At 36.5% G+C, this 25,597-nt stretch overlaps 1 protein-coding gene across 48 annotated transcripts in view; it reads right to left on the reverse strand.

Moving 5' to 3' along the window:
• MBD5 (methyl-CpG binding domain protein 5) overlaps positions 1–25,597 on the reverse strand; it is a 444,773-nt gene that overhangs the window by 64,253 nt on the left and 354,923 nt on the right. For 47 of the 48 annotated variants that reach the window (XM_064287180.1, XM_064287215.1, XM_064287194.1 and 44 more), the window contains 2 exons: positions 4,017–4,691; positions 90–192 (listed from right to left, as the gene is read on the reverse strand). In XM_064287180.1, the coding sequence (XP_064143250.1) occupies positions 90–192; positions 4,017–4,129 (216 nt within the window). In that variant the 5' untranslated portion in view covers positions 4,130–4,691. Of the gene's footprint in view, positions 1–89; positions 193–4,016; positions 4,692–14,053; positions 14,228–25,597 lie in introns of all 48 variants that reach the window. The other variant, XM_064287179.1, reaches the window with a different exon arrangement.

Genomic DNA, 25,597 nt, shown 5'->3' on the forward strand with positions numbered 1-25,597 from the left:
ACAAAGATAAAAAAGCCAAAAGCCAAAAGCCAAAAAAAAAAAAACCAAAAAACAAAAAACTGCTGACAGATCTATTGTGAAGCGGTTACCTTGGGAAGAATAAGAGGACATTCCAAGCCACACTTGCATGTTCCATCAGTAAGCAGGTATGTTTTAACCTGCTCCAAGCAAGATAACAAAGACCCACTGGGACTGTAAAAATAGTTTTAAAAAACATCAGGAAATAATTCTGACTGTGCATATTATATGAAAAAAAAAAAGGCATAATTTATAGTTTAACCAACTGTCCTTCACAGGATAATATTTTCCTACTAGGGAAAATCATTTTCTTTGTCAATATTATGTTAGCTACTAAATTATAGCCTCTAACACTATAGCTCTTTCTTTTGAACCAAAATATTTCTTAGAAAAATACAGATCTTCATAGAAGATTAAATAAAATATTTTGAAAAATAAGAGTGGACTGAAGATGGGAAAAATGTTATTCAGGAAGGCTGCTGCTGTATCTGAAGAAAGGACAGTTAGAAGCAGGCAAAAAAGCAACAAGAAGTACACAAAAGTAATCACTACCATTTTAAACTAGAAGATCTGTTTTTAAACTGAGGAAAAAATGAAATTTAGGAACATGTCGGGAGTTAAACCAGAAAGTCAGTAAATCTATAAAAGTTGGGCCTAACAAGTTACTCCCTTTTACTCTCGGAGTCTAGAACCAAGATGACCTTATATAAAATCCAGGGCTTTGAACCCCTGCTGAGAATTTGCGTGTCCATCCCTGATATACTGAATCAGAAACTACATTTAATAAGCTGCTCAGGTAATTCTTATATATAAAAAATTTTGAGAACCACTGCTCTACTAGTGATTCTCAGAATTTTGGGACTCTTAGAAATGCAAATTGTCAGCAGAGGTTTGGAACCTGAACAAATGGGTTGGAAGCCATGGTAAAAACAGGTTTCTCTTTTTTTTTTCCCCCCTTCATCACTATGTTGCTTTGCATATGGACAGATCAGTGTAGCCCAACTCAAACTATACTGAGGAGCCAAACTGCATAGAGAAGGAGAGAATAGCCAGATAGAGCTGACAAAGGATGGGAATTTTTGAGGAAATAAGTTTCAGGTAGCAAAAATGTGCTCTAGCTGATAAATGGGTAGGTGCTCTCAATGTTGCTGTTTTTTCCAGCCATAAAAGTCAGTATGATATGTGAATCAAGTCTACAGATTTAGGTACTAAAATTCAGTTGACATAAGTTTTTTATTTATTTACAATGGGGTTTAGTTTAATATGGGCAGTTTGCATTTTAGGGCTTTAACTATTAATATACTGATTTTACAACTTCATTGTATGTTTTGAAAAGTATAACTTTCATTTGGGAGTATCTTTTACTTGTGACTATTTACAAAAAACCTTTACTTTTGATCAAATTCGTGCAGAAGTAATACTCGCCATTTCATATACATTCATATACATAAATAGCATTACGCTACTGGAGGTAGTCTGTCTCTCAAAAAAAAAGACTAGTTTTATATCAAATAAGCCAGCTTTAAAATGTAATTCATATTTTGTTTCTGGACAGTCATGTAAGTGATTCATGCAGACGGAAAATCTAAATTAAAATCCTCAACTTTGTCAATCACTTATTCATTTATTTACATTAACAGCATGTTTCATAGATGCTATATAAAGAACGATAATTCCCTGTATTATAAACCTGAGTTCCATCACAGGAAAGAAGGGCAAAAGATGTTTTCGGAAATCTTGAAATTTTGTTAGCAAACAGCATCTTCATTATTTTTCGTGTGAGTTTTATGAAAAGAAACAGCCCAACATTTTATAGCTAAAAGTGCAGGGACTGAGTCCTAGAGGAATTTAACTGTAAAATTAAACTGAAGACAAGAATTCCCGAATTCTATTAGAGTACTGTGCTCTAGACACTCGAAAAATACTTCCTCTCAGTCAGTCAGTTGGGTTCTTTCCTTCAGTTGTAGCTCTTTAATTAACTTTTGAGAGTAATAATTAATGTAAAACATAGTTACAAGTCTTTCAGCACAAAGCTTAGAAGAGTGGAAGCAGGTGGGAAATGTAATGTGTAGCCTGGATGCCACCCCAAGGCAGAAGCAGCTGGAGATTAACATAAATATTACAAGCACACTGCACACTGAGAAGGGAACTATAGACTAGCCTCCTATATATGTTGAAGTGGCAATTTAGCCAGTTATATACAAACAAATCAAACTCATGCTGGCTGGCTTAATTTAATTTGAAAATGTTTCACCTAACCAGGGAAAGTTAGTTTCCAAAATAATTTACAGTGTACAGATTTGGACACGGAGAACTCACATTAACAAACAGGGTTATCAGCTAGTGAAGTCTAGTCAGACTTGGACAATCATAAACAAGATAACTGAATAGATCCCAGAATTAACTTGGTTCTTGCTCTCACCAATCCGAAAAGCTGATTTATCCTCATAGGGATGATGTTAAAGTCAAAAAAAAAATTAAACTATCAAGATTTTAGAGTCATTTGCTATAAGCTGAATATACATCTGCTCTTTACAAACTGGAATAACTACAAATATAAACATATAACATTGATATCTTGCTACATTATATTGATAACAAAGAACCGGCAATTTGTTAATAGTATTGGCAACAGGAACACATTGATAACGCTATCTTGTTGTGTTCTTGTCCATCTTATCTAACACGGCTACTGCGATACGAGCTTCACATTCCCTGCTTTTTTATCCCTTTACCTCAATTAATGGTAAATAATAATTTAAAAAAAGTTAAAAAAAAAAACCAAACCCATTGCCGTCGAGTCGATTCTGACTCATAGCGTCTGTATAGGACACAGTAGAACTGCCCCATACATTTTCCAAGGAAAGGCTGGTAGATTCAAACTGCCAACCGTTTGGTCAGCAGCCAATGCTTAGCCACTGCACCATTACAGAAACAAACAAAAAAATTTGTGACAAAACAATTTCAATTAGTAATTAAATTTACCTCAAGAGACACCTTGCACAAAACAAACGAAACCAGGATAGAATCTGAGCTGACTTTCTGAGTTGTTACGGTATGAAAGGTTTTGTTTATTTAATGGAAAATACCTCATTCATATAAACACGTCATTGCAGGAATAGAGGACTCTGTTGAAGCTGGGATACAAATAATCACATTGAAAGTAATAGTGTTAATGATGCAATTTGATGTCTTTTGAAAAGTTCTAATCCTGTTTCTAATAGTTTATTATGTCACAAGAAAGATTTATGATTTTTTCTTTTAATCTTTCATATACTTACTGAAAAACTACAAAGTACGGAACTTGGCAATTATGTAATAAATAAGACTACAACTACTTGCCAACAGCTTAGTTATACTACACAAGATATGTGCCATCAAAATTGAAAAGAGCAGGCAATTGCATTTTATTTGTGTAATTTTTACTTGAGAGGTAAAGAACCATTTCCATCATGACTTTTTCTTTTTTAAGATTGTATGCAAGTGAATAGATTAAAAACCGTGCAGAAAAAATAAGGAACTCATTTTTAGGTAATATCAGGTGGTAAGAAGTATAACTGGAGCTGCCTATAGATAAAAACTCTCAACCTTTCTATCAGAATAGCCAGCTGAAGCACGTGAAGAACAGAATAACACTGTCAAGAGATACTGGGTCTATTTCCAGTATTTTACATTCTACTGTGAATGTGGTAATGATGCTTATATGTGTCTTTTAGAAATCTTCATGTTTTTCTTTATCCTTGTTACACAGAGAAGCAGAATGACACCTTGTATAAATACAAGTAATGCATAAAAATTCTCTCTGGTAACCTAAGGCAATTTACATTGCAGAACAGTACAGAATAAAAAAACACTAGAATATTTCTAGCACAAAGGTCATTTATTCAGAATTACTTAAAGTGCTGTCGGTTACAATATTTTGCACATGGAACAGACTCTACCACATTAATCTTGGGATTCCAACCTTGGAGGTAACACAGGCAATACCAAAAACTCACCTGACATAGAGTACTCCATTTTGATCCACTCGACGCTGCCAACCCACAGGAACTTGTATAGCTGGAAGACCTCCATCCTTGTCCCCTCCGTCACACTCCTTGCCTCCATTCATTTTCTGTGTCTGCTTGGGACTCTTCAAAGATATCAGCAATAAGATGATATCCTTATATTACATGGCATGTTGGCCTTCAAAAATAGGCCGACGCAGCACAGTTTTTCCCAGACTGTACAAAATGCATTGGGAAGCTTCAGCTCAGTTTGGAACCAAGTCCTTAAAATCTGCCATTGTGAAAAATCAGTTTCTCATTATTAATCTACATTAAATAACCAATATTTAAGTCTTATAGGTGGTCTACATGGATAAAAATGAGTGCTTCTGATTAAAGAAAATCATAATTCATTAATGCTGGTACCTGCCTGAAGTGGGAAGGAGGGGGAGTGTAAAGTTTTTATTTCAACATTTTGTCTTGAACTTTGATGGTGGCCTAAAATAACCTCTTTTGTTTAGAAACCAATCTCATTTTTACAGTGTGAGTCAGTTAATATTTCCAGGTACTACCCGTCTTTATTGGCCACATTCTTTAAACTTTCTCTCTATCTTCCAATCTGAGTTCAGGGTGTTGCAGGCTGGTTCCTCTGATGTTTTCATGTCTTCAAAATTCCAATAATATAGCCTGAAACATATGTAAATATGCAAACTGTATGTTTAATGCTGAAAAACTGAGAAGGCGCGCAATTTTAGAATAGAATAAACTGCCAAGTGTACCAAACCTCTCTAATGTCGTTTACCATCAAAATAAAGTGCCAAATTCAACTTTTCTTCTTCCAACTTGATCCACTGACTCTAGTTAAACCAATTTGCTTGCTCTTCGCCACATGTGACTTTCTAATTACTAAACAGAGTCATTAATTATGGCTTTACACACAACACACGGCCTCCTTCTAACTCACAATAAAAATACATCCATCACCTCTCAAGACCTGACGAGTGGAAAGTTGTGTGCGAATACAACTATGTTTTATTCCCTCCTTAATTCTACATACCTCTATGAGTCAGTTTTCTCTTCTATTCCATATATTGGCCTAAAGAAGAACTGGTTTCTTTTTTTATAGAAAAAATTAAAGGGAAATAAACAGTACATTCCCAAATATAAGACAAGGTTTTTTGTAGTCAAGATTTTACAAAATCTCTTATATTATGGGATGCTCTCTTAATTTCCTGAGTCACAAGGTACAGTTTGGGGAAGGCATATTAGGTTGAAATTACAGTAATCTATGTTATTAGTGTGGAATACTCACAAGAGTCATCTTGATGGAGCTGTTAAATATGGCAAATAAATTTAAAAAATTTTAGTACTTAATCCTGGTAGAGAACAGGATGTCACAGTTGGTAGTATTATTTGTTGTTGTAAACAAAGTTTTTACAGATCAATTTAATATATACTGTGTGGTTACATTGTAGGGCTCATGAAACTACACTAAAAGATGAAATTTTAAAAAAGTTCTAGTGTTATGTGAGTGAAACTTGTGATTTGTGATAAAAATTTCCAGTGATAGCATCACCTACAGATTCAAAAAATGCTATATTTCAAAAAACCTAGGTGGAAGTAAAGATGCTATGCTCTGGAAAACTGTGTGAGGTGATTGAAGATTCACATGGAAGTACTGAATCAAAACTGTTGCATAAAATTTAAATGAAACAAATCGACTATTTTAAATAATATGTGATTTCAAATGTGCATGTATATCTTAATGAACAAGTTATAAGTATAAATAGACACATAACTGCTTAAACCTAAAAATCTACATATTCAAGTTGGTCTCAAAGTTAATCTTTTGGATCTCCTTTTTTGCGTCTTTTCATTGGGATTGCAGGATATTACTTCATAATAAAGTTTATCATATATTCAGACATATGCCTTATTTGCAGACTCACCTCTGAGACAAGTTGAAGGTATTATAATGAAGCATATACTTATTTAACTGAAGGTCGGGAATGGTGGGTATGGGAAACACTGGCAGGTAATGAAAAAAATATGAAAAATTTATTGGGAAAAATTTGAAGTATAAAGAAAAATGCCAAGGAGTTACAGTCCCCAGTGGGATCTCAGGCAGGGAATTTGCGTTGCTGGGCCCAGCCCATTCTACGCTTCTCACAAAATGACCCATTTGCAAACAAAACATCCTATTTCTGTCTTCCATTCACTGCATCTTTAATGATGACTTTGCTGTTCAGCTATGTTTGATCATGTTTCATTCAACAGTTAGTGAGCGTGTACTATGTACTGTGCTAGGTGCTGAGAGTACAGAGATGGTAAGCTACCTACCGCTTTATCCAAAGCCCAGGGTAATATTTGGCACTGAGGAAGCTGCTCAATCTGGAAGGACAGAAAGGAAAGAAGAAGGGAACGAAGGGGAGAAAAGCAGAGGGCAGCAAGGAAGGGTAAGTCCCTGCTCTCAAGGAGCTCCCAGCCTAGTGAAAGATGTGAAAAGATCTAAATTTTGTGCCATCCTGGACTCCCAGGTTTTGTCAAATAGCAGACGACTCTGTTTTTTTTTTTTTTAAGTCTCTTTTCATGTCTTTTTTATTAACTTGCTTTTCCAAATCTCTTTGGTGGTTTCTGATCATTCGACTGAACCTACTTTGGAGCTTTCCGACCATTTGATGCCTATTTCTTGTCTGTCTACCCTTGTATGTGGCTCCAGCCTCCTTGAGGTTCTCCCCATTAAGTAATTTGTGGATCTGCCAGATAATAACATTGGAATGATTCCTGCCAAATGTCTCCTTCACATTTCAGTAATCATAAATACAAATCTCGGATGGTCTGGTTTTGCTTAAACCAGCGGTTCTCAAAGCATGATCCTGGGGCAAGCATCATCATCAACACCTGGGAACTTGTTAGAAATGCAAATTCATAGGCCTGAGCCCAGAGTTACTGAATCAGAAACTCTGGGGGCAATCTGTGTTAGAATAAGACTTCCGGGTAATTTTGACACATGCTTAACTAATCTGGCCTCTTCTCACGACATGGATAATTTCCGATGTCCAGTGGAAGGCAGCTAGCACTCTATTTCCTTTCATCCTTGCAGGTCATCCTTCTTTTGCTATCTCTGCCTTTCGGAGGCAGCGCAAACATAAGGGCTGTAGAAACCCCTCATAGAGAAGAGGTCCAGAAACCATCCAGCTATTGTTTTTTTATCTGTAAATGGCATTATTGTTCCGATTGTAACATTCACTTTATGGATTTGGAAACTACAGGCAAGTTTGAAGACGAAAATAAAAGCTTACCTGTAATCTCACTACTGAATAATAACCACTGTAAACATTAATGTACTTACTTTCAATCATTAGTTTTTAGTTTTAAAAGTACACACACACACACAAAATAAAAGCACAATAACCAAAATTTACCACCATTCCAAATTTACAATGTAAACATTTTGTCATTCTTGCTTCTTTTTTCAAAACAAATGACTTAGAAAACATTACAGATGCAGTAAGCATTACCCCCTCGATCCCAATCCCATCTTTCTTTTCAGTTCTATTCCCCTCCTTTCCGCACACTATCATGATTCTGGTATATGTTCTTTTAGGCCTTGTTTTTATATGCTTATTCCCTATACGTGTATACATAAACAATATCTGGTATTGCTATGTGTATTTTAAAATTTTACATAAATGCTATGTACAAATAGATCATTCTGCAGCTTGCTTTTTAAAAATTAACATTGTTTTGAGAGCTGCCTTTATTGAGATATATAGATATATCTCTACTGCAGATATATAGATCCAATTCATTAATTTTTAACAACTAAATAGTATTCTATCATATGATTATACCACTATTTATTTATTGGTATATCAATCATATTAATGTTGGATTGTAGGATATGTACATTTTAAATTTTACAAACACTGCCAAAGTGCTCTCCAAAGTAGTTATACCGATTCCAACTTTTTCTATGCATATAAAAAATAAGAAGTAACTTTTTTCCCTTTAAATATTGACTCATTACCATTTTGTATTTTATCTTCTTCCTGAGCATTTCACCAGGGCATTAAATTTTTTCCAAAACATAATTTTTAATTGCTGGAATGAATTTTATTAAATAGATGTATGTAATTTCTTTATTCACTTTCCTTTTGTGGACATAGATTTTCTCCCAAATTTTCACAATTACAAATAAATCTGAGATAAATATCTTTGTACATAAATCTGTGCTCATCTTGATAATTCACTTAGAATTATTTACTAAAATAGAATTGCATAATCTTAGAGTCCTTGATACACTTTTTACAGTGGGCTAGGAGGGTAGTTTTAGGAAGGTGTTTCAGGCAACGTTTCTCAAAGTGTTGAAACTCCTGCCATCTTTTACTAAGCATAAAAATCTATTCCACTTGTCTCCAAAATTCTGGTAACTTTATCTATCTAGAGACATACCACCCAAGATTCAGCCAAGCTTTATTTTTATAGTCTGTATTATGAAAACAAGTTTTTTTTCTCTTTTCAGAATATTTAATATTATACTGCTATGTTTTAAAAAATTACATATTCCAGACATCTTTCTCTCACCTCCCCTCAAGATTCTGCTACAAACAATCTGCTTTTATTGTTTGGTTTCAGCTCAGTAGACATAGGCTAAAACAGAGAAGATACTATGATTTGAAAGGCACCTCCGTCTCATGAATGCTCAGGATTCAGGATAGATCATATACTTAGGACATAATTTAAATTTATTTCCCAAACAGTTCTGTAGCAATAATAATGAAACTCGAAAAGTGTGGTGGTGGAGGTGGTGGTGTGTGTGTTCTGAGGGGGATATCTACCAATGTTTTAATTTTTCTGCTTCCTTTCAGTATGCAAACTACTCTCTGAGAGAACTGGCCTTTGGTGAATTGCATTGTAGTGATTTCATTTTCTTCGTCGCAGAGTTGGCTTGTTCTGGCCAGTAAGAACTCAAATTTGATGTCACTACCTCCGAGAGGTTAGGTCCCTGACAAACATAAACCCCAGGATGCTATGAATGCAACAGACATCTTTCAATCTGCTTTACTGACATTCTTGTCAACCTAAGAATGAACTTACTAACCTATGCAATGTTAAATGTATATTTTAAGTTATACCCCAAACACCATAAAGACAACAATGACTAAACATTGGAAAAAACAACATCATGAAAATAAGTAAACAGCTATTTTTCATAAATCCTTCTGAATAATGCCAAATGTCATAAATCCTTCTGAATAACATCAAACTTGATTAGCAGTAAGAATAATGAAACGCTTTTTGAGTCATGTGATATTTGAATAAATCCCATTAAAATGTTTATAATGACATCACACCTTCATCTTCTGCCCGGTGGAGATACTTGGATGCACCTTGGGACAGAACTAACACTCAATAAATGATTGATTTGTCACGTAAGATGATGTAAATTATATAAAATACCAATATTTAATATGCTACGTAAGTCTAAGCAATCATTTATACTTTTTATATTATGATTATAAACTTAGCTTGTGAAATATTTAAAGATAAGTCCATTCCATTCCTGCATTTGTGAGAGTGAATGTCTCACGTTCTCCAACTGAGAACAAGCCCCATATAAGACTTGCATCTATACTTAAAAAAAGCCAAAATAATATATAAACATGACAAAAGATAAAAATGAATTAAAAAAAATCAGTAATAGCATTTCAGAGAGTAATGTCTGAGTGGCTACAACATAATTATCACTTAATTGGGTAATAAGTGAATATACGCACAATCTTTCCATCATTATAAAATGTGCTGATTAGTTAAATTATGCTTGCTGGAGTAACCCTAAATGACATTTTTCCTTTCCAAGTATCTTTCGCCAGCATATCAATTATTCAAACAGCTCCTTCACAGCACTTAGCTAGCCCCCCATTCAATCTTCCCATTTGTTACACCTTTCATATACATACTCAAGTGATGCATTTTTATTTATGAGCATACTTGCAGTTACATCTTCTTTTGCTTTTTTAAAACCTTCCCATAGATTAGCCCCATTTTCACTCTGGTTACTATTTCCATTTGGTTCTTATCTTCACTGTGCAGCTACTTTTCCAAAACATACCCTTCAGATACATCCTTTGTAAGAGACCCAATACCTCTGACAGGCTCCACTTATTCACCCAAACTACACTCAGAATATTTACATTTATTTTTACACAGTTGTATCAGGATACCCTTGATACATCTTTCCTGTTCCGGTAATTAGTTCCAGAAACCCTTGCTTTTTCAGTGAAGAAGTTTGTAAAAGTTCACAACCTGCATGTGAGGGATCACATTCAAATAAAAAATGCTACATTTTTCACTAACTTTGAAGGTATAGAAATTGGCTCTTGAGAGTGAGGCTGGGCCTCAGAGTCAAAGTAACTATCACTCTGGCCCACACCCATCTGCTGGCAGAAGGATTACTTATATCAGGCCATTTCTTGCTACAAAAGTTCAGTAAATTACCAATTCTAGTCACACAGAAGCCTTCTGGGCCCTAAATGCTAAGCGTAGGAGTTAGTAAATGGCACAAATACTTTGTAGCTTGTTCCATCAAGAGGTGTGATCTATTACTTTATACCTTGCATTTGGACTGGCCTTGTGACTTGCTTTGATCCATGGAATATGACAAATGTGATGCTGTTCAAGTTCTGAGACTAAACCTCAAGAGGCCTTGCATCTTCCACTGTTGTTTCATGGGAACACCAGTGCTACATGAACAACCCTGAGCTAGTCCCCTTGAGGATGAAGGGAACATGTGGAGAAGAGATAGTCCTTGTTGGTCCAGCCAGTCCAGATGAGGCCCCAAACACATGGGTGAGCCCAGCTAACATCCTGTGAAACTGGGATGAATTCTCCTAGTTGAGCACAGCCTGAACGGCCAATCCACAGATGCAGGAGTATTATTTCCAATAGCCAAAAACTAGACCGAAAAAAACCCTGAAAGTCTAGAAGTGTTTTTCTTAATTAGAGCACTGAGGGACTGTTCAGCATTACCAGTTAAGAGCACAAGCTCTGGAGTGAGGCTGTCTACGCAGGAATCTTGGCTCTATCCTTTATGAGGTTGTGACCTTGGGCAAGTTTTAAAATTTCTTTCTTTATAAAATGGAGATTTTAACTTCATATGGTTGGTCTGGGGATATAATAAGCTAATGCATATAAAACAGTGCCTACTCCTACAAAGTATCCAAATTATTATTATATATACATAGCCATTAAAATCATGTTATAGAAAATTTAATAACACTGGGAAAGGTCCATGATATTGTTAGTTGAAAACACATTACAAAGTTGCATGTCTAATTATAATCTTAATTTTCAGAAATGCTACTATTTTTTTTTTTTATGTGGATATAGGAATAGAATAGCACTGTCCTTCCAGTGGGTATCTCTGGGTAGTATGAACACAGATGATTTTTATTTTCTTTGTTGCTTTTCTGTTTCTTCAAAATTTTCTATAATAACCATGTATTGGCTCTATAATCAGGAAAAATATTATTTCCAAAAAGTTAAACATTATATTTACATTGTAGTTAGGCACCATTGAGTAACTGCATATGACAGAGTAAAACTGTCCCTTTTGGTTAGCAGCTGAGCACTAAACCATTGTACCACCAGGGCTATTAAAAAAGAAAAAACAACAAACCCATTGTCGTTGAGTCAATTCTGACTCATAGCAACCCCAGGACAGAGCAGAACTGCCCCACAGAGTTTCCAAGGAGCATCAGGTAGATCTGAACTGCCAGCCTTTTGGTTAGCAGTTGTAGCACTTAACCACTACGCCACTAGGGTTTCCAGCAGGGCTATAGCACAGCTAATTAATATTTTCCTGATCCTGAAAACATTCGGGAAAGTCCCACTTTATTACTGGAAACAGTCACAAGCTTTACATAGTTGTTGTTGTTGTTAAGTGCCGTTAAGTCGTTTCCGACTCATAGCGACCCTATGTACCACAGAACGAAACACTGCCTGGTCCTGTGCCATGCCGTCCTCACAATCGTTGTTATACTTGAGCCCATTGTTGCAGCCACTGTGTCAATCCATCCCCTTGAGGGTCTTCCTCTTTTCCACTGACCCTATACTTTAAAAAAACCAAGCATAATGTCTTTCTCCAGAGGCTGATTCCTCCTGACAACATGTTCAAAGTATGTAAGGCACAGTCTCACCATCCTTGCTTCTAAGAAGCATTGTGGCTGTACCTCTTCCAAGACATAAGTATAAGCCAGTATTACACTATTATTTCTCTTTCTGTTTTAGCCAAGTGGAGAAAAATATACAGTCAGTCAGAAAGAATACCGCAATAATATCCAGTCCTCTTCCTTCATACGAATTACTACACACAGCTGAGATTTCTGTTTGCCCTTGCCATCCTATACGATAGCAAAGAAAGAGCAGTTGAGACAGACAACTTCAAGCTAAAGTTCCCCTTTATGCCTTTAAGAATACGTAAGTGGGAAGTGAGGGTCTTTATGCATATGTAGAAAATGCTTACTATGCTTGCTTTTTTTTAAAAGTCCAAAAACAAACAACTACCAGCTCCAAAATACATGTCCTTAAAAAAACACCTAGAGAACTGTCTTAAAGAACAGTAATAGGTCACACCAGAACTGATGAAGTCACCATAATCCTGAGGGAAAAAGTTTATGGTTTATTTTTATAAATTAGCTACCAGCATATTTTGTTATTTTTTTGCTTTTCTGTAGGATAGTGAACTTTCTCACAGGGAATATTGATAAAAAAACAAATACTTGCCTGCATTTATATAATCTATTTAAGAATGTGCTAGCAAGCTGTAAGGGACATTCGTTACTGGTATTTTGATCACTCAGATGCAGCTCAATATATACAGGTCAAATTTTAAACAAAAAAACTCAAACCCATTGCCCTTGAGTCGATTCCGACTCATAGCCATAGCGACAGGTCAAATTACTATTGAAAAATTGATTTCTGCCAATATTTTTTTTCCCAAAACTGTTCTATAAGAATAAAACAATTGTGAATCATGCCCACTTGGGGTTGTGAAACATACTGAAATAGCTAATGTTAATATACTCTTTTGCTAAAAAAAAAAAAGCGTTTAAAAAACCCATCGCTACTGAGTCAATTCCAAATCATAGTGACCCTATAGGACAGAGTAGAGCTGCCCCATATGGTTTCCAAGGAGCAGCTGGTGGATTTGAACTGTTGACCTTTTGGTTAGCAGCTGAGCTCTTAACCAATTCACTTGGCAGTGACTGCCAAGTTCCTACTTGGAGTATCAGTACTGCATGGAGGTAAAGTAATACGGCCCCAAGACCTAGGAAATCAGGCTGTTATTAAAGTAAAACCCCTGACTAAACCCCTCTAAAGACATTGTTTTTAAGTGTGTATAAATATTTAGGAATACTCCAGTCTAATCAACATCTCCAGCAAACACGATAAACATAACTAAAAATTAATCGCCTGGTAAGGCCTCAAGAAACAAGAGGAAGATCATCTTGGCATGCATTCTAGAAGGGGAGCCCAAAGAGCACACAATCTCTAAGTCCCATGAAATAAACCATCTTTTGTTGTGCTTATGGAGCTCACATATCGGGCACAAACCAAGTAAGTAGTAATGTCTGTGGATGTTTAGTGGTGTTAAATGGAAAATGTCTTAAGGGCATGCCATTTAATATCAGATTGCTCACTGTAATGTTCAGGATGGCAGAGAAAATGTAGTAGCTAAAGAAAACTTATACACAAAGTATTCAGGTTGGAGAATAAGTGTCAATACCACAAAACTAGGCAGAGTATTTTAGAGAACACATTGAAAAAAAGCAAAACCCATAAAAAATAAAGTCTCTAATTTGACAAGGAGGTAAACAAAATGTAAGACCAAGGTTATATACTGGAAGACTCCGGGCCAAATCCTACCTGCAGAAGTGTTGTCTGGCTTGTATAAGATATGAATATAATAATAATTAAAAAAAATGAATTAATTGTGAATATTTGAATCAAAAGATTTCACATGAAGATTTGGATTCCCGTTTTACCTGAAAAACTGGACAATGTGGTAACACTAGGTCAACATTCCTGCCTTGTAACAGTTATCTGGAGTGGAGCAGTGGTTGCTCGTCCAGAAAGGACTTGGCTCTCCAGTTCACTGTGGTGGCTTCCTGCTTCACTCCCACCAGCCTGGCCTCTGTAGGCACTTGGGTTTCCAACCTCTGGAATAAGAAAGGACCTTGAGATAAGGCTTGAAGGACTCTCACTGTAGTCCTTGACAAGAGGTACAACTTATTTTATTTTTTTAATGACTACTTAACCTACACTTAATGGTTTTTTCAAAAGGCTGGAGGATGCACTCTCAGTAGATTATCATGCAGCATTATTAGGTGTAGGCCGGCCAGTAAGCCAGCTAAAACCACAAGCACACAGGTAACTTTCTTAATGAAACTGAGTAGACTGTCTGAGACTATGGTGATTCTTGAGTTAGAGGGGGTAGAGGATATAGAGAATTCCCATCAAACTTCAATCCTCTACCTTTTCTTTTTCCGTAGTACCATCATTAGAAATATCATATTAGCATTGTCACAGGAACTCATATTGGGACCAAAGAATTACGAAACCAAATTATACATACTCATTACTAAGATTTATAAAATGCCACCAATGTTCTCTTTACTCTATGGATTTTGACATTGTTTTCTTTTTAGAAAAAAACTTATAAGAGCTTTCAAACATCTACTTGAGACCTTGTATTACTGCTTATTCTATTTTCTTCTAGTCATCAGGGAAACTGCTCTCCTCTGTTGTGGGAGAAAAATGGTTCACAGGGCTGAATAAAATAATCCTTGGGATTGTCTAGCTCGTTTTGTTCCCACAGCCACTGGACAATCTTTTGATTCTTAGATGGATTTCACAGATACTCTGATATCATTAAGTAACTGACCTGGCTAGCAGAAACAAGTATTTCAGTCACTGAAAATAAAGAAATAGGTCACCTGATTTATAAATTAATCTCCTGTAAATATATATGGTTTGTGTCAGAACCAAGAGGCTCCTCATCCTTGAGGACAATGGCAAAATCAAGTTTTTTACTTGGAAGAGCTAAGGACCACACCCTGGACCATAGTTACTCCAGAGGGTACTCTTTCAATCTTTGTGGTCTTCCCTGACAGCCAGTCTACCTTTTTTTGTGTGTTTGTACCACCTTCCCCTGACTACAGCTTTGCTCACTAGAAAACCAGAAATGATTTTGAGCCAGAGCAGGACAAGGGAATGTGTAGGATGGGGGGTAGCAGCATGCTCGTTCTTCAGAAAGCAGCCAGGAGAGGGAAAGGAGCAACCAAGGGATGCGGGACCAAGATTAAATGACTATGTTTCTATAATCCTGATATATTAAAGGCACTCTAGGCATTACATTTAAAGTATTACATATTTATTGAACATCTCATATGTGTAAAGCTTTGTGATGGGTACTGGGCACGCAAACATAAAGGGAATACAGTCTCATCTCAAGGAGCTTACTGTCTTAGGGTGGAGGGTGGGAAAATCGTTAGTCAAGTAAACAACTTCAAGTGATGTCAGCTATGATAGAGTATGGAGTACCAAATATAAACACACAAAAAAGAGTTAATGTAGTTTTCAGGGATCAGAGAAGGGTGGTAGGCAGGACTCATTTAAGGATGCAGAGAAGTTAGGTAAACAAAGGTTAAACCCAAAACCGTTGCGGTCGAGTTGATTCCAACTCATAGAGACTGTATAGGACAGAGCAGAACTACCCCAAAGGGTTTCCAAGGAGCAGCTGGTGGATTCAGACTGCTGACCTCTTTTCTGGTTAGCAGCAAGCTCTTAACCACTGAGCAACAAGGGCTACCAGAAAGGCACCACCAGAAAGGTTAGGAGACCTAAAACTTCATTTAATCCATGCGAATGATCTTATTCTAAAAGATTAAAATGGAAGGTTTTATGTTTTTCTCTGTTAATAACATTTCCAATATTGTACTCATTGTTGGCTGGTAAGCAAGCACAAAGGTCTCATTTTGTCAGACCTTGCAACCTTGAGATGTGATAAGTGATGAAGTATTAATGTTTTCCACAGGAAGATCTGGATGCCTGCCTGATGCCTGAAATAAAAAATGATGACCCAACATCTAGATAAGCAAATATTGTTTTCTAGAAGAAGTAATATCAAAGGACAATAATTTACTTCAATAAGAAAATAATCTTTGAAGTGAGTGCATTGGAAGCAGAGGCTAAAGGAAGCAAGAAGAAAGTCTTAGCCTATAGACAAAGTAGTACAAAAGTGCTGGGAAGTATACCCTTTAATAAAAAAAGTCCGTACATGATGAAAACAAGATGACTACTGCGCTAAAGTTATTTTAGCCAACTGTATAAATAATATTAGCTAACATTTATCTTGCCATCTTCTAGGAACTGTGCTGAGCACTTTATCCATATCTATTAACTCAGTAGTCCTCTTAACAACTTTATAAGGCGTTATGATTTTTCCTTTCCGAACTTGAGGAAACTGAGGCAAAAGAAATCAAGTGATTTTTAGCTTCTCTTTCCAAACTCTCTGACACTTTATACCCCTTCTCCTACTTTATTATTATTATTTTTTTCTCCTTAGTATTAATCACTGTCTAATATACTATACGTTGGAGGTTGAAGGCCACCCAGAGGTGCCTTGGAAGAAAAGCCTAGTGATCTACTTCTGAAAAACCAGCCATTAAAAACCCTGTGGTACACCGTTCTATTGTGACACACTTGGCGTTACCATGAGTTGGAAGTGACTCGACAATTTGTTTTATTATTTACTTTCAGGATTTATTTCAATTTTACTTTACTCTTTATCTTGTTATCATCTGTTTCCCTGAGGAGAATTTAGGCTCCATGAGTACATGGATATAGCAGTCATAACTGATAAAATATCTGCTATATTTTGCTTTGGGTTCAAGGGCTCCTTAAAACCTATCTTTATTTCACATCTTTTTTATTTCCCACAGCTCAAAGTACAGGCCCTTATACCTACTGTAGCCAAAAAAAAATCTGTTTACTGAATGATGAGCACAATTAAATAGTTAAGTATATACTGAGCCCTTGCCATGCCTAGCACGTGCTAAACCAAAAAAACCAAACCCAGTGCTAAAAAAAAAAAATAGTCACCATAAAATAGGGAAGTACAGTACAAGATATGGTCCTTGCTCTCAAGTAACTTAAAATTTAGGAAAAGAAGTAAGATAGAAGTATGACGGATACTCAGGAGACCTTAAAAAAAAAAAAATTACTTTCATTCTTCAATCATCTAATGATGCGTAAAAACACCTACTTACCACTCCTCCCCAAACAATGTAATATCCTGCTGCACTCAACTTTCTTGGAAATGCCAGACCCGTTCACAACGCCACGCCTATGCATGTGTTGTCTCTGAGTGTAGAAAGATCTCCCCCACATTCATGTGTTCTTTAACCTGACACTGGGGTCAACCCCTCCACGAAGCCTCCTCCAGCCTCCTGCTTAGTTACTTGTTCACTCCTCTCTCATCCTATGGGGCGGATTACATGTACGTAGCAGCACTTGCCACACTCTTTTTAAAGTACACACATTCCTTGTTTCATTCATTTTGGTGCTCCTGGCTGCCAAATATATTAGCAAGTACATGGTACGCAAACAATGTGCTTTGAGTTGAATTACTCATTTGTTTTTTTTTTTTTTCATCTTCCAAAATACTAAAGAGCTTTTTTTATTCTCGTAAAATACAGTCATAGATAGAAATTTCTTGCTTATAATAATGTTAAAACCACTCAGTGGTACACACATACACATGGGGGCTAAGTGTAGTTATGTATTCAACCACAAATTAAATGAAGACAGAATAGAATCTATTCTTCTCATTTTATTTTCAGCACAGTTTCCAGACTCAGAGTATATTCTCAGTGCCTAGAAGAGTGCCTGGAATAGGGAAAACTCTCAACAATTACTTGTTGAATAAATGAATGTCTGTATACGAACCATGTCATTTAATGCTAAATGGCATAACATGAACTGTAAGTATTACAAAATTCATACGTGAGGTAGCAAATCATAGAAACAACACTGAACTAAGAGTTAGGAGGTTTGGTATCTGCAAATTTCTAGCTGTATAACATTTCAGCAAGCTACTTAACCTGAGCTTTAATTTGTTAATTTGTAAAATTAAGGGATTAGATCAAATAAGTGATTTTCAAATTATTTTAGCAGTAGATCTCTTTTGCCTAATAAAATCTAAATGGAACCTCCATTATACAGAACAGGAAAAAAAGCTTGTTAGTAGAAACTTATAAGGCCAAATCATATTATTACTTATTAAAATTCATCAGTAAGAATGATGGACTATTTTGATGAATAAAAAGTATAAATTCAGAGGACATGAGTGATAGTTGCAATTTTAAATTACCTTCATTAACAAATTAATTTCTGTATTTTGTTTTCATTTTATAGTATTGAGAAAATTCTGATTAATATATATAAGTTATTACAAATGGCAGTAGTTGCTCTGTCTTTTCATAGCTATTTCGGCAATATTAAACCAAAGCTGTGACTATTGAGTTGACTTTGACTCATAGTGACCCAAAAGGATAGAGTTAGGAGAACTGCCTCATGGGGTTTCCAAGGCTGTAATCTTTATGGAAGCAGACTGCCATATCTTCCCCCTGTGGAGTGGCTGGTGGGTTTGAACTTCTGACCTTTCGGTTAGCAGTCGAGCACTTAACCACTGCTCAAGACTTCTCAATTAAAATGATCCACAGGTTTGAAGTACATCTTGTTTCCAAAATGGATGACTGACTCAAAAGAGGGAGAAAGGGCAGGTACAAATGAAGACAGGTTTGCACGTTTGGGCTAGGAGATGACAATGTTTCTATCTGAAGGCTTCTATTTTCTCTGTAAAATCATAGAAGACTACATGTGATGAGAATGAGTACAGAGGAGGGAAGCTGAAGGTAAAAAAAAGATGAAAAAGTTGAAACAGTTCTTGTAAAGAGTGGAAAATGGGTTGATCAGCCAGTAAGTTTGACAGGCAGTGCTGAAAGCCAATCTGAGGTCAGTGATCATGAACGTATGGCAGAATCCAATGTGACCTTATTCTAGCAGAACATCACTTATCAAACAAAAGGGCAGGATACATAGATCTGAACCTTCTGGCTTATCGAGTATGTTGTTGTCATTATTAGCCGCTGTCGAGTCAGCTCCTGATTCATGGTGACCCCGTGCACAACGGGATCAGAACCTTTGTGATTCACAGGGTTTTCATGGGCTGAGTTTTGGAATTAGATAGCCAGGCCTTCCTGCCTAGTCTACTTTAGTCTGGAAGCTCTGCTGAAATGTGCTTAGCATCACAAAAGCCTCCAATGACAGATGAGTGGTGGTTGTGCTTCAGGTACCCTGGCCAGGAATTAAACCCGGGTCTTCTGCATGAAAGGTAAGAATTTTACCACTGAACTGGAAAAAGCAAAAACCAAATGGATCACATGATGTTTACAACTTAATATCAAACTGTTCTGTGAAAAACAAAACAGAACAAACATTCACATTCAGAGGAAAAAAAGAGAGAATGATAAAACAAATGAGGCAAAATGTCACAATTGGTGAATTTGTGTGAATAGAGTTCTTTGCACTATAGCAAATTTTCAGTAACTTTGAAATTATCTGAAAGGAAAATGTTTTAAAAATGTAAGAAAAACTAAAATGAAAACATGGTCTGGTTTTGCAGATGGTGGGCCAATGACAGAGAAGTGTTATTGAAGATACAGAACATATAATCTAAGCTGGGAGAAAGGTCTATATGCCATGATAAAAAGTTTGGTAAATTTGCCTACATCAAAAACTAAAACTTCTATTCAGCAAAAAAATTACAAAAAAAAAAAAAAAAAAATTTTTTTTTAAAGACAACTGATAGCCTAGGGAAAATATTTGCAGCATATATAACACCTGAAGGATTAATGTCTGCAATGTATAAAGAACTCCTACAAATCAATAAGAAAAAAGAGACAAACAGCCCAATAAAAAAATGGAAGGGCTGAGAAGAGGAATTATAAAAGGCCAGTACACATAAGAAAAGATGCTCAACGTAGTAGAAATCAGAAAAATGCAAAATAAAGCAGTATTGTTTTTCGCTCATAAGATTTGTAAACATTTAAAAAAGATTGCTAATATCAAATTTTGTCAAGGGTATAGGAAAATAGCTAGTGCCATAAACTACTGGTTGAAGGACAAACTGTTACATCCTTTTGGGAGAGTAATATATCAGAATCCATGTGAATTTAAGATGTGCATATCCTTTGAAACAGCAATTTCTCTTCTTCACTGTGCCTGGAGAAATAATCAAATATACGCACAAAGAGTTATGTAAAATTATATTTACCGCAGCATTGATCATTAGAGTGAAAAATATCTAACAACTAAATTCCTATTAATTAGAGAATAGGTAAAACAAAACAAAACATCCACATCATGAAATAGAATACAGCAGTTAAAAGTGGTACTTCTAAAGTTTTGATTTGGCAAGATTTCCAAGGCATACTGTCAAGTAAAGAAAAGTGAATTAAAGAACATGGTTTGAGTGCAAAACCATTTAAGTGACATTTAAACGTCTCATGCATAAGGTCGTAGTGCTTTAGTTTCTATACCAGTTGCTGTCGAGTCAGCTGCGACCCTACAGGACAGAGAAGAACTGCAGCATAGGTAGATGGTGAAATTGGGTGCCTCTTCACCTAAAATGCCACGAATATCTAACCTTTCTTGGGTGATCTTAGTAAATGTAATCTTTGTATTTTAACCTTTAGATATTAAAATTACTTTTATAAAATGTACTGAGCACCTACTAGATGTCTGCTGCTGTTGTTAGGTGCCGTCGAGTGGATTTTGACTCATAGCGACCCCATGTGATGGAGCAGAATTACCCTACAGGGTTTTCTAGGCTGTAATCTTTAAGGGAGCAGATCACCAAGTCTTCTTCACACAGACATGCTGGGTGAGTGGGTTCGAACCACCAACCTTTTGGCTAGCAGTTGAGTGCTTAATCATTGTGCCACCAGAGCTCCTGCTATATGTCCACAAAAAACAAAAACAAAAAAAGCAAACCCACTGCTGACTCTGGGTACTCGAAAACAAATACACAGCATGGCCCTCAAAAGGTGTGGAATAACTCTTGGAAACCACCTTGAGCTTTGCTTAAGTTGCATGAAGCTACCATAGTATTAACTCCTTTGCCGTCGAGTCAATTTCGACTCATATTTTAGGTAATCTTCACAAGCTGAATGTTTACATTAAAGTACTGACTCAGGCTTGAATATTAATACACAATATAGAAGAATATAAAGGACAACTACTCAAATTAAATGCTGTTTTTCTATGTTCATTAACATGGACTTCAATGTTTCATAGTAAAAAAAAAAGCCTAGAACAGATTAAATATAAGCCTTGATAAAAGAATTTGACTGTTTATTTTTATTTTGTAAATGTCCTTGGAATTCTTCAGTTTATAAATCAGAGTTTTTCCTTGATGACTAAAGTGCTTTAAAAGTCTTTTTTTTTGCACTGAGATAGAATGAAAACATGACAGCGACCTTGATACTAACATCGAACACATCAATGCGTTATATTTGAGCTTTAAGAATACTTAGCATTTCAGAAACTCTTGGGATTCTGGAATGACTTGGAGGTTAAAACGCTAAAGTTGGCTTAGGAGCCTTTAGAAACATTAAGAGATGAGATGATGCAAGCGGTTTTGTCTCTGGGCAAATCAATCTAACGTTAACGAAAAAAATTTCCACGGCAACCTGATAAAGAAGCAAAGGTGCAGAATAAAAAGAAAAAGTTTTCTTTAGTTTTAACTATAGGTATCACTTGGAGACTTTACTGCAGCTTAACAAAAATCAACAGGGATATGTCTTAATATTTTTTTTTACAGTTCTTAAGATGGATGGTGATGAGCCAGATCAACCAATCAGCTGAAAAACAAGTCTCAAATAACGTACAAAGTCTCTGGGAAAGATTACATAATTTTTAGGAGCATGTTTTAATTCTAGCTTATGGCTAAGCAGTATCACTAGCTATCAATTCATTATTTTTCTCAGAAAGAGATCCAAAACAGAATCAGAAAACAGATGTTGACATATAAATCATCTATTAAACACAGCAGGCAACTACAAACTAATAAAAACAAGGACAAATGAAGGGATTTACCAAATTTGTAAGAAATATATCCTGAAATTATCAAATAAATGTCACATTTACACTACCAGGTAATTTATTATGAGTAATAAACAATAAAAAAAAAAATCCAAAGATGTGGGTACAGTGATAATTCTAATGTTTTAAGCATGAACAATTTAATAGACAACCTCAGTTGTATTTTGTATATTTCAAGTATCAACATTTCAACAGACATTATCATTTTTGAAAAAAATGCCAGGATATTGTAATACAAGTGCTGTGATTCAACAGCAATATGTGACTACTGCTGAACGCTAAAGAGATAAAACCCCACTCTGTTTCGTATTGTCAACCATGGCTTTACACCAGGCATTACCGAACAGCTCACTATTATACTAACTGTATTAAAAAAAAAAAAAAAAAAAAATTCCGGGCAACTTAAATCTATTTCCTAAAAATATATACATATAATATCAGAGAGTCACTGGGAAATTTCACATTATCAAGTCTTCATTAATCTTACAAGATACAAGAGGAAGAATTGTCAAACAATTAAAATAAAATTAGACTTTGCAAAAACGCATGTTATAAGATGATAATATTGATACTAGACTTTTTTGTCTTGTTCAGTAACAGATTCATAAAATAGTAACTGGGTCACAATGAGTTCATGCTGTCATGAAGCTTACACTGTAGCAAGAGATACAGATCAGAAACCGACAAATAAAATAAATGCAGGCTGTGTTAAGTGCTATGAAAGGAATAAATAAGGGCCTAAAAGAAAAGAAGAATAAGGGATGAAAAAGACCTCTTTTATATAGGTGGGAAGTTCTTTCTGAGGAGGCGACATTTCAGTGAAGCCTGAAGGATGACAAAGAAGCTGGCCAAGAGAAGAGAATCAGGGAAAAGTGTTCTAGGCAAAGGGAACAGCCTGTGCAAAACACTAGTGCTGGACAAAAGCTAGATGTGTTCTAAAAACTGAAGGAAGACCTTCAGTGCTGCAGTGTAATGAGCAAAGCAGGGTACGGCATGAGATGAGGCTGGAGAAACAGGCAGGAAGGAGATCATGCAGAGCCTTATTAGCCATAACTGTGTTTTGAATTTTATTTGAATTACAAAGGAAGCCATCAAAGGAGTATAAGTAAAGGAATGACAAAACCTTTTTTGCACTTTGGGAAGGTATCTCTCGCTGCTGTGTTGAGAATGGACTGGGGGAAGCAACCTGCTAGAAGTGTTTGTGATAAAAGCTGATGACACAATTTTAGATGCCTCGCTCACATATATTCCTTAAAACTACTTCTTGGTATTTAATTCTGACCAAGAAGGAGTAATTGGAGAAAGATTCATGTTGTCTCGGAGATTGTAATAGCCAAGGAATTTTTTTTTTTTTTAAGGAAGTGCACACTGGGAGTGGTTAGACAGGAATTGCATACTTCAAAGTATTTAGAGATACACCAAAATGCATGGCCAGCATGTGTGATATGGGAGACAGACAGACCTATTAAAAAAAAGAAGGAGGAAACACTAACCACATATCTAAGCCTAAGCCCAAGCCCAAAGATGAAGAAACCAGAGATACGTGTGGAACATCATGTGCTTAGAGAAGGAGCTATGTAAGTAGTTTAGATAAAAAGAGGCCATGTTTCAAAAGTAAAAGGAAAGGCACATAACCTAAGATTCATCTTTCAAGGCTTGTGATTTGACCTCTGAAGAACTTATGGACCTCATTATTCACCACTCTTCTCTTTGCAGATGACTCTCCAGTCATGCCGGCCAGCTTTATGTTCCTTGAACACATCATGTTTATTCTTGACTTTGAGCTTTTGTAGTTGCTGTTCTCTCTACCTGGAAAACTCTTCTAGCTCTTCTCATGACAGCTCTTGCTCATTACTAATATTTTAGCTCCAATATCACCTTAAAATGCCATGCTGTTTATTTTCTTCATAGGACATTATTTCTAACTAAAATAATTTTACTTATGTGTTTCCTGCTTCGCCCCCATCACTAGAATCTAAGTGAAAGATCAAGGAATTTGTCTAACTTAATCCCCAGTGCGAGAAGCCCTGGTGGCACAGTGGTTAAGCACCTGGCTGCTAACTGAAAGGTTGCTGGTTCGAATGCATTAGCCACTCTGCTTCCGTAAAGATTTACACGCTTGGAAACCTTGTCAGGCAGTTCTGTTCTGTCCTATAGCGTCATTATGAGTCAGAACTGACTCAACGGCAGTGGGTTTGGTTTTTGGGTTTTTGGTTATCCCCAGTGCTAGCACTGCATCTGGCACATTACAAGACCTCAAAAAATACTTCTTGAATGGAAGGACAAATGAAAAGGCATGTGAGAAAAATGTCAAAAAGTTCATCATCATTCTGCATCCCACTTTGAAGAGTGGCATCTGGGGTCTTAAACGCTAGCAAGCAGCCATCTAAGATGCATTAATTGGTCTCAACCCACCTGGATCAAAGGAGAATGAAGAACACCAAGGACACAAGGTGATTACGAGCCCAGGAGACAGAAAGGGCCACATGAACCAGTGACTACCTCATCCTGAGACCGGAAGAACTAGATGGTACCCGGCTACAACCAATGACTGCCCTGACAGGGAACACAACAGAGAACCCCCGAGGGAGCAGGAGGACAGTGGGATACAGACCCCAAATTCTCATAAGGCCAGACTTAATGGTCTAACTGAGATTGGAAGGACCCCGGTGGTCATGGCCCCTAGATCTTCTGTTGGCCCAGGAGAGAAACCATCCCCGAAGCCAACTCTTCAGACATGGATTGGACTGGACGATGGGTTGGAGAGGGATGCTGGTGAGGAGTGAGCTTCTTGGATCAGGTGGACACTTGAGACTATGTTGGCATCTCCTGCCTGGAGGGGAGATGAGAGGGTGGAGGGGCTTAGAAGCTGGAGAAAAGGACACGAAAAGAGAGAGTGGAGGGAGAGAGCAGGCTGTCTCATTAGAGGGAGAGTAATTGGGAGTGTGTAGCAAGGTGTATATGGGTTTTTGTGTGAGACACTGACTTGATTTGTAAAATTTCACTTAAAAAAAAAAAAAGTTCATCAAGACTGAAATCATTCCCAGAGATCACATTATAGCCATAAAACAGACAGGCCTCTAAAATGAACAATAACAACAGTGAGGAATGTACACCTCAGAACAATCAACTATACAAGACTTAAAGGGCAGCATTTGCCCAAAAGCAAAGTTTGGGAGGACAGCGGGGCAGGAAGGCTGGGCAAATGGACATGGGGGAACAAATGAGATGAGCCCTATGATTGCCCCCGCTTATTGCCTTGAGAGAGCTTCCAGACTGTGCTGCAGAGAGGAGGAACCCAGCTGGACCCCATCAGACTTCCTAAGTTGAGGAGATGGAGCTGAAGAATCAGGGGAGAGAGA

This window comes from Loxodonta africana, chromosome 6 (genome assembly GCF_030014295.1).
Source record: "Loxodonta africana isolate mLoxAfr1 chromosome 6, mLoxAfr1.hap2, whole genome shotgun sequence".
In the NCBI taxonomy this organism is placed as follows: Eukaryota; Metazoa; Chordata; class Mammalia; order Proboscidea; family Elephantidae; genus Loxodonta; species Loxodonta africana.